This window comes from Archocentrus centrarchus, unplaced genomic scaffold (genome assembly GCF_007364275.1).
Source record: "Archocentrus centrarchus isolate MPI-CPG fArcCen1 unplaced genomic scaffold, fArcCen1 scaffold_201_ctg1, whole genome shotgun sequence".
NCBI classification, from domain to species: domain Eukaryota; kingdom Metazoa; phylum Chordata; class Actinopteri; order Cichliformes; family Cichlidae; genus Archocentrus; species Archocentrus centrarchus.
The window spans coordinates 1474-12328 of record NW_022060247.1 but is presented as its reverse complement, the minus strand read 5'-3'; the positions used below and the strand labels follow the sequence as shown (position 1 = coordinate 12328).

General features: G+C 40.8%; 1 protein-coding gene across 1 annotated transcript; it reads right to left on the bottom strand.

Annotated features, from left to right (window-relative positions):
* Positions 1-783: 783 nt before the first annotated feature.
* Positions 784-10650, bottom strand: LOC115775597 (receptor-type tyrosine-protein phosphatase mu-like; the record flags this gene model as incomplete). Its single annotated transcript, XM_030723068.1, has 7 exons — positions 784-1704; positions 2625-2760; positions 2969-3132; positions 4484-4597; positions 8551-8682; positions 9703-9876; positions 10501-10650. Coding segments are annotated over 7 exons (924 nt in total), but the record flags the coding sequence as incomplete, so codon positions are not given.
* Positions 10651-10855: the final 205 nt, after the last annotated feature.

The window sequence follows — 10855 nt, the reverse complement described above, 5'->3', positions numbered from 1 at the left end:
AGTTTTTGTGTCTACTTTCTTCCTGAGCAGAAAAATGTGTTTCAGTGATTGAATGTTGTGCTTGATTAATTTCTGACATCTCAAAGCAGTGAGCCAGTGTGACGGCTCAAATTTGGGTATAAAAATGCTAATTCAGTTTTTTCTTTTTTACTTTTGAACATGTTTGGACCAAGTTTTCTTGTTTTTAATGACCGGTGGTCTAATAAATTTGTAAAGCACTGTAAGTATATAAAAATTATATCACCCCAAATCCAGAGCAACCTGGTTTTATTTTAAATACCATGAATTTACAGGACAGTAGTTCATATTAGAATAAAGAAATGCAAACTTTCCCAGTGTTTTGTCACAGCTGATGTGTGTGTGTGAAAAAAGGGCTTTAAATAATCCTTATTTTGTATACACAGTATATTAATGTATATAAAGATTCCCAAAATATAACTGTCTTGTTAATAAAAGCATTTTAGAGATGCCTGTGAAAATGAGCACAATAATTAGCTTATTAACTATTAAATCTTTGCTGAATGTTTTCCTCTGAAACCTTATGGGTGTTTTCTATTTGCCCGAAACCAAACAAAGCATCTTATTGGTCATGAAGCTGATTAAAAAAAAAAAAAGCTTTAAGCTGAAAAAAAAATCTATAAGTGAGTCAAGATAAATCATCACTGTAATAATAAAGAAATTCATAAAAAGCTAACAGTGGCTAGCACCTGTAGTTTCCTCATCTCTCCAACAGATGTTCCCCTAATTCCACCTTCCCCTCCCTTCAGAAACGAGGCAAAAATAGATAATCAACCATTTATATTGTAGATACATTTATATAATCTTTTTTTTTTGTTTGTTTTTTTACAATGGAATTGCTCTGTCATACAAGATGACTGAAAAAAAAGCACACAATACAGTCAATAAACCAAACCTATAGAACATATGATTGTCACTTACTTGCGAGTCACAAAAAAAGTACATACCGCGAATAAATAATCTACAGAAATATGTACAATATGCACAACAAGAATTCAATGGAAGTGCAAATAAAGCTTTGGATCCCTGCACAGGAAATAAGGTAAGCAAAATGTGAGCCAGCTGTCCTCAACATACAGTGTGAAGCAATAGTCATCTGGAAGTCATAAATTTACAGGACATTTAGTAACATTTAGGCTGTGAGCTCCTGCATTTAATGACTTAATAATGAACTGCGTGAAACAGAAATCGGAGAGAGTAAAATGGACACATTACATTATGTACAGTGTATCGCATTCCATGGAAAACTGGAGATTTTTCAATGCTTGTCGTCCAGTGAGGATCAAGGCAACAACCACGGGACTACAGGCAGAGACAGAGAAAAATAGGGATCCAGAGAGAAGGCTGCTCACTGCAGAGGGAAAAAAAATAACTCATTGTACCTCTGCTGGCTTCCTTAGCTTGTAGTGACTGAAACATTCTGTGATATTTAACACTGTACAACTCTGCTAACTTTCCCATCTAGATCAAGAAGAAGAAGAAGAGGGAAGAGAGCTGGTCAAAGGAGGTCATGTGTGCACGTCACTCCTGTCAGGTCGGTAACACACACTCTTAGCATAATGCACACATGTGAGCCGCAGTCGTCTGTACTGTCCCGAATAAAGAATTCCTGGTGGCCGCAGTAGCTCCGAGTTACCCAGAGTTCAAGTACTCCAGTGCCACTTCATAGCAAAACTTGTACTGGTCCTAGGAGGAAAGAAGAAGACACAAGTATTAGAGATGTGCAAGAGTTGGTCAGATCGACCCGAAAAGCAACAGGACTTCTAATGAACCCCTTTTCATTCCCATCAGTGATATACAGTATACCTAAGCTGGGAATATTCTCATGCCCGAGGTCTCCTATGTGATAAATGAATACCACAAACCCTCTGGGGGTTTTCTGTCTCCAGAAAGCCTGGTGTTTGACAATCATGCCATTTAAATCCTCTCACTTTAAAAAAAAAAGCCATTAATATAACTATAAATAAAGCAGCTGATTTCAGCACATCAAAGAATCTTAGTTCTGGACCAAAATAATAAAAATTAATTAACACCTGCAAAGGAATGAGAAGGTATTGCCTTTATTTCTTGTCACTCATGAGCACACATCACAGATGCAGATATACGGACCCCTAATCATGACATCACAATCTTCAGCAGCAGAGCAAACTGTCACATACTTCTACTTCTTAAAACTTGCAACAGGCAGCAGCATAACGCATCGCTTCCTTTTCCACTTGCGGAAAACATTTAAATAAATATGAGTTCATTTAATACGGTCCAGAGCTGAGTGTTTTTAGTACGACTTCTTGATTTTTGAGTGTTCTGTTGGCTTCCACTGATGTGCAGAAGATGTCAAAATTGTAGAACTAAATTTTGACAACTTGTTACAACTTATATTGAGCCCATGGGCCAGAACTAGCCATTCAAAGGGTCCATATGGCCCACTAGCTAGCTTTGCAAAATGAAGTTGCAGATGACTTAAAACTGCAGCCAACTGATTAATACCTCAACTTTTTCAATAAAAACACATCACTACTTCTGGTTTGGTGATGCCACATTGCAGAGGAGAGGCATCTGATAAAAAGTTCAAAATATTCTTAGATTTCTCCTGCAGCGCTCCTCACCAGTAGGTCCACCATGTTGGGCTTATTATTCCTCAGTGTCTTGACAGCGTGGAAAACATCCACAGATCGCTGGTGCTGAAGCATCTCGCACACAATGCTGATGGCACAGAATGTCCCACTGCGGCCGCCTCCGTTTCTATTGTTGTGAGAAAAAAGCAGAGCATTCAAAATTTAAATGTAATTTAAGAAGGCTTTAAAAAAAATTTGCTTTAAAAGGAAATCCAGTGCTGGTAATTAAAGCTCACAGAGGCGCTGAGGAGCGTTTTGATGCAGTAAAGGTTTTCAGTCAGTAGGTGGAGATGTTTCATTTTTAATACCACCAGTGAATGAAGTTGGAAACTTACAGACAGTGGACCACAGTACGTCCCTCTCCCCCATCGTACTCCTCCTGCCACTTGTCCACCTGTCGAATGAGTTTGAGGAAGGAGCGTTTGGACATGGGCGTGTCTCTGTACATGGGCCAACCCAGGAACTGGAACTGCTGCACCATCCGGTAGCCATCCTGAGGCTAGAGGGGAAGAACACAGTGGTTATCCCAGGTTAACACACATATGGGGGTGGCAGTGGGGTGTAAAGATGCAATCAGACTGTAAAGATGCAGGGAGGGTGAAGCTAAGCCTCATCAAGGCTTGATAGAGATGGTTAACAGGCACGAGGAGTCGCTGAGGAGATAAACGTGCAGATACGACAGGGTGACAGATGAGCACAGTTGCTGCCAGAGACAGATAGTTAAGCAATCTAGGATACAGACACTCTAAATCACACTCAGACATATCGATCAATAACACTTGTCTGTGATCATGTGTGATTAGCTTGTAGTGCACTTAACATGCTGCAGGTGCCTCTGCCGGCCAGAGGATGTTACAGCACGTTAATATGAGGGGCGATTATTGACGAGAGCAGGCTGTTGGGATAAAGAGCTTACACAGGTGACGGCAGGTGATGCCGGCGTGGGTCAGGTTCCTTTCTGTGGAGTGATGTCTGGTAGCTCAAAGTTAAAGGGTCAATACATACTCAGTTGTGAAATAGCTCCCTTTAAGGGTTCTCTCTCAAGTCCAGTAAAATGCAGGTAAAGTGAACTAGATTTGTGTTACTTAACTCAAATATGAAATTTAAAATGCAAAAACAAACAAAAAAAACATGCTGTCACCTGCTTTTATTTTTTAATTTTTTTATAAGAACTATTCCTTTATTAGTAGCTTAATATAAAAGGTTCTCACTGAGGACCTCTCTGACTCACCCCAAGGGCTTCAAGATAAATCTAAGGGGCAACAACATGAAGAGGTACCAAAGAAAAGCAAATGTATTTATTTTTTTACGTGGAATTATTTAGTTTTGGTCTCTCTTAAAAATAATTAAAATGAAACGATCTTTAATAAAATGATCACTTGTGTATTACACTTCAGCTAGATTCCACTTATAAGTAAGAAATGTGTAATTTTTATGAAACAACTCTTGTTCAACATCACAGTGCTCTTGTTCAGCCTAGAACGTGTTAATTGATGGGGGGGGGGGAGCCTGTTTTCTGCTTTTTAAAACTACATGTGGAAAATTTCTAGGCTGTCTAAGAGACAATTAACTTGTGGCAATCACACCTCCATCCAGTCACTGGTGCAGTGGCATAGTTAAAGAACACAATGACTCTGCCTCTGCACAGCTTGAACGGACAGGCCGGCGTATGAGTGGGATGTGTGAGGTGTGCAGTCACAGAATAAATTGGCTTCACAGCAGGGAAGACAAACAAGTTTTCAAAAGTTACAAAAGAAATGTGCAGCAAAGCAGAAAAACTACATGTCAGCCTGATCACACAAAATGCTTTTTTTTTTTATTTGTAGCTTGTCCATTTTGTGTTACCGTACCCGAGCTGCATTGTAGATCCGGAATATTCTGCTGATGATGTCCTCCTCCAGATCAGCAGAGACAAACTCCACCTGGATGGGTCCATGGCGGTGGACTCCGTTTTCTGGCCAGTACTGTGGACACAACTAAACCAAACAGGGATGTGCACACACACACACACACACACGCACACACGCAGAAAAATGCAGGTACAACAGCACACAGACAAATCAAAACAGGGAAACACACACGAACACGGAAGGCGAATTATTAGTTTCAGATCCAAAGTATACTGACTAAAAACAGAGACACTGATGTCAATTACTTTTATACACATGCTAAAAAAAAATTAAAGATGTCAGAAGACACATATGATATGGTACAATAGGCAGAGTGAAAAGAGGTGAATTCAATCACTAAGAAGTACTTCTCTAAAATTGAATTTTGTTTTCATCTGAGAACATTCAATAAAAAAAAATTAAATATATTTTCATATTACAAAACTAAACACAGATGTGTCCCAATCAACTAACACTTTGTTCAACAAATCAGAAATTTCTCAAAATCTTGGATAATTCTTTTTCCCTTTTTAGAAAGCATGCACATTCTTTGTTCCTTAAAAGCAGTTTGTTTTTTTTTAAATTCGAGCCATCTCTAAGAAGGAAAATGTAATAAAAGGCAAGTTCATCAAAAGAATGACTGATGGAAAGATAATTCATGGCCAGTATTTTGATGAAAGAGTGAATTGTTCCTGTCCTATTTTTTTGGTACATTCCTATGACCTCTTCAAGTGGGTAAAATTTCACACCAACAAACCTGACAAATTCATCCACTTCAACAGAAATATGGTATCCTTGTGATATACACTATATTGCCAAAAGTATTCACTAATCTGCCTTCACACGCATATGAATTTGAGTGGCATCCCATTCTTAATCCAAAGGGTTTAACAAGTCGTCAGCCCACCCTTTGCAGCTATAACAGCTTCAGCTCTTCTGGGAAGGCTTTCCACAAGGTTTAGGAGCGTGTTTATGGGAATTTGACAATTTTTCCAGAAGTGCATTTGTTAGGTCAGACACTGATGTTGGACAAGAAGGCCTGGCTCACAGTCTCTGCTCTAATTCATTCTAAAGGTGTTCTATCAGGTTGAGGTGAGGACTCTGTGCAGGCCAGTCATCCATGTCTTTATGGACCTTGCTTTGTTCATGTTGGAACAGGAAGGGGCGATCCCACAAAGTTGGGAGCATGAAATTGTCCAAAATGTCTCGGTATGCTGAAGCATTAAGAGTTCCTTTCACTGGAACTAAGGGGCCGAGCCCAACTCCTGAAAAACAACCCCACACCATAATCTCCCTTCCACCAAATTTACACTTAGCACAATGCAGTCAGACAAGTACCGTTCTCCTGGCAACCACCAAACCCAGACTCATCCATCAGATTGCCAGACATAAAAGTGTGAGTCATCACACTAGAGAACATGTCTCCACTGCTCGAGAGTCCAGTGGCGGTGTACTTTACACCACTGAATCCGATGCACTTGGTGACGTAGGCTTGGGTGCAGCTGCTCGGCCATGGAAACCCATTCCACAAAGCTCTCTACACACTGTTCTTGAGCTAATCTTAAGGCCACATGAAGTTTGGAGCTCTATAGCAACTGAATCTGCAGAAAGTTGGCGACCTCTGCGCACTACGCACTTCAGCATCTGCTGACCACACTGTGATTTTACATGGCCTACCACTTTGTGGCACAGTTGCTGCCATTCCCAATCGCTTTCATTTTGTCATAATACCACTAACGGTTGACTGTGGCGTATTTAGTAATGAGGAAATTTCACTACTGGACTTGTTGCACAGCTCCTGAGTGACCCATTCTTTCACAAATGCTTGTAGAAACAGTCTGCTTGCCTAGGTAACTTAGCTTTATATATCTGTGGCCATGGAATTGAGTGGAACACGTGAATTCAGTGATTTGGATGCATGAGTGAATACTTTTGGCAACATAGTGTACATTATTTTCAGCTAAATAAACTGTGCAGTTAAAAGGTTTTGTGGCATAAAGAAGCAAAAACCACACCCATCTCCCTTCAAGGCTGTCTCCTTGGGTAGCTGTGCACCAATTCTAGCATTGATGCTGCTTTTAGATCACTGTGGAAGTGTCATTCTGAACAGCTGCACTTGTGTGTCTACAGTGTGTTCTGGATCTCCTCCAGTGTTCATTCAACTTGAATTCTGGGGAAGCAGGCAAAGTCACAGGGAGGCAAATCTGGAAAAATCTGGCAAGTAAGGTGGATACTGAGCGAAGATAGTGTTGATGTGGCCAAAAATCTCTTTCCTTTTCAATGCAATGCGAGTGGACCAATAGTGTCATGCTATGACCACTAGGGTGCTCTAACAATAACCCCACTCAGATGCCTCTCCCTGACCCTGGGGGAGACATTTATGGTACCAAACCCTGTATATGTAAAAAGAGAGTATGCTCCTGGTCCTGCTCCTAAGTTGACGCTCAACCTTTAGGCTGGGGCACTGTGGACTCTCTCTGAAAACGACTGTTTGGTCTTTGGGACATAGTTAGAAATCCAGCTCTTATCAGCGATGGTTATTGTGGACAAAATTTGGCCATCTTGACACAGAAGAATGGTCTCTTCACAAATTTAAGGTCTGTGGTAAAATCGCAGATGCAAAGATGTAAGCACATCTCAAAGCAGGACTTCCAGGGGCTGATGTAAAGATGCCAGTAGTCCTGGAAGGGGTGCAGGGGTGCACGAGGAACTAACCCTGGACAAGAGATGGACTGAATTTGGGTATGGGTACTGTTATTTTTGGCACTGTCTCAAAGGTTTTTGATCTGTAATTGTAAAATAAATAAACAAATGCTATTTTAGAGTCAGATAAAGCACGTTTTGCTGGGATTTGCAATACAAGATTGATCAATTAATATTCAGTCAATAGATTGTAGCCAAAAAAAACCCCCCAAAACAATCAGGAGCTATAACTCTAATTAAAAGTATTAAGAGGCAGTTATCAATAACAAGACTAACTGCTCTTGTGCACTGAGAGGTAAAGCCCCGGGACAGCCTCATAAAAGCAGTAAACGCCCCCTCCCCCCAATTTTCAGTCCTTTACGAGAGCTCAGTTAAGAACTTGCACCTGTGGAGCGCGTCACCAGCCTCACAGCTCTAAATCAGACAAATGGAAGCTTACACACAGATGGCCACGTTCTACATCGACAGACATGTCATGTCACAAAGGCATGTCACAGTCATAAACAATCAAGGCGGGGGGAAGGACTCTCTCGAAAAAATGCAAACGACAGGCCTGAAAACTGGCTTGCAGACGGATGTGGAAATATTCGCTCACTTTCTGTCTTCAATACGCAAAAGCAGAAGCACATATGCTGTCTGTGTGGCAGCCTAAGCACCACTTTGCGGCTTGCTTTTAGAGCCCATCAAAACTTGACAAATTCAACAGATGCAAAAACAAAGATGTTGATGGAGAAGATGGTAAACCTCTCTCGGCTCCATCTATACCCCCGCATCCCCACCCACCCACCTTTTCCCACCTGCGCGGCTTTCTTGGCTTGCTGACGGGCTGGCTACAGTGAGAATATTGAATGAAAGGCCTTTTCTATCCAGCCAGTCAGCCAGGCAGTCAGTCACCTAGGGAAAGGGGATTTGGATGGGGAGAGCAGCCTGGCTTCAGGCTTTGATCCCCGGGTGTTATGACAGAGCCTCGGGCTGAGAAATCTGGAGTGTCTCTTCCACAGGCCTGCTTTTCTCCATCTACTTTTATAGCAAGCCCTCTTTGACTCTGCAGTATATACCTTATTTCAAGCATATTCAGTATAGATACAAATATATAGTGTCTAACACTGACACATCCCCTGGGGTTTCCCTGGGTTTATACGTGATCTAAATAAAATGCAATCTTTCTCTCAATCTGTTCCCATCAGTGCCCTTTTGTGCAACTTTTACAACATTTCTCATGGAAAAACTCATGCCTCATTTGTTAGAGTGAAATTCTTTTAATATCTCTGGAAGAATTTATTTGGACGTTGTTTATTTGAGCAAATGTATTGGGTCGGGTTTACCTGTGCTGGGTCGACGTCATTGAGCATTACTATGGATGTGCAATGGTAATCCAGCACCAGTCTCCAGAAGTCCTTTACTGTGTTTGGCAATGGGTGCTGTGTCACTATGAATGCAGAGGGCTGCTTGTAACTCTGGAAGAAGAAGAAAAAGAAAGCGCTGATGCTGAATAGAGTTTGTGCGTGTTTTTGTGCAACAAGAATAAACCTATAACCGTTTCTAAAACGACCTCCATCTCTCAGCTCGCCTCCTGCTTAGCGCAGTTTTCTAATGGAGATTCCATGTCTAGGGAGATTATATTAAGACAGTGCACTTTTACTGTGGTTTCTGGCTCCCAAATGTAGCCCAGTGGGCAATGAGACAATCCTGTACCTGAAAGGTCACCTGCTCAATACCAGCAAGAGCCAAAAAGTCCATCAGCGAGCATGTGCCTTGTCAAGGTGTTCTTTGTTAGGTCCTCTTGAAAACTGCTATACATAGCATTTTTGATTGTTTCCCTTTGGTGTATCTTAGATACTGAGAGATAAGTGGTTAACCACAGATAATTAAATGACAGCAATACAGAGATGTTAAGTTTTTAACTCTGTGGGAGCAAATTTCAACTCACATCCAGTAAGTCCTGGATGGCTTTCATCCAAGTTAAGTGTCTCCATGAGCAAATTTCAAGTCAAGATGGCAAGTCTTTCGAATGCTGGCTTAAAATAATCTATATACTGTACCAAACATCTAATATCCCACCAACCTGCTCTCAACTACTTTTCTTACACATTAAAAACACTTACTGGCACTTTCAATTAAGATCTTTTTTTTTTTTTAAATGCATTGACAGCTGGAAATGGGTCCCTAAAACATCAGCAACACTTAAAAAGTCACACATATAAATCTGCATTGTAAAACAGGCTGAAATACCAACATGTTCGGAGCTCATAATTCTACAAACAAATGCAAAATATCTGCTTTCAAATCAGCAATTACTGTTTGACAAGACAAGCAACATTTGAAAGTTTCAGTTCACAGAACGAGGCAGCTGCAGTTTCCCACCTCATGACTCAGTGCTAATTTACCACTTTAAAATTACAGTGATGAACTTAGCAAGATTATCTGAACTGGAATTCAGGCAGCCGGGCTTTAAGTCTGAAATGTTTGACTCTTACATCCATCAGGGCGGCGTTGATGTAATTGGAGCTCTCGCCATCGATGGTGATCAGAAAGGGGAGGCAGCGATCTGGAGGCAGGACGTCCATGCAGCGGTTCTTCTCGTGGTTCCTAGGCAGCAGGGCGATGCTGCAGTCTTCCACCCGCAGCGTGGGAGTCACCATATTAAGCGTCTTTGAGATTGAAGCAGAATTACATGGTGTCATACTGACGCAGGAAGGTAGGCACTTGGGTTTTGAGTGTGCTAATTATCTCCCAATATGGTAATTAACAATGCAATTCTTTAATCAGTTACATTAGCAATAGCTCTGATTCCCCTGAAGTGACTGGGATGAAACTTAAAGGGGAGGGGCATCTCATATAACCCTCACTGGTGCAATATGAGATGCGTCACATATTCATACACAGACTGTTGATAAACAAAATATGTTAATTATGTGTTATAAATCTTATAATTCTAGGGAAATATATACATAAAATGAAATTTTGTCAATCAAATCCCTCTTTTTTTGCCAGTTCAAAAGGAAACTGAACAGTACATCTGTCTGATGCAGTTAATAAGAAAGCTCTTAAAATTTATAATTTGTGCTCCTTATTAGATGTATTTATCTGCAAATCCCTGGCTAATGTTATCCTTATCTGTTCAAACGTATATCAAGAACTGTGTTGTTTATTTTTCAATAAAATTATTTAAAAAAAATACATAAAATATCTTTCATGGAGTCTTGCACTTGCGATAATGCTTCATTAGGAATTTGTACACTCTGTATATCTTATTACATTAGATAACTCCTCACCCTGAACTCCTCTTTAATGGGGCTAGAGTTGGTCTGTGGGTCCAGGCGGTTCATGTCGTAGTAGACGGAGCGGAGCTGACTCGCAGGAATGGTGGTGTCGCCACAGAGACATGCCTCCAAAATGGCATCATGGATGAAGACATACTGCTCCTGAAAAAAACACCATCCTCATTGCGCATCCATCAGACTTCTATGACTTATGACAGAAGGCAAGTTTTACTTACAAAAAAACCCCCAAACCTTATATTTTCACCACCACTATAAGCAGAAATGCATGAGCCAGGATTTCTCTCTGTTTTTGCAAGAAGAACTCAGTGACCTTTTTGTGACCTTACTGGGAATATTCTTTATCCCC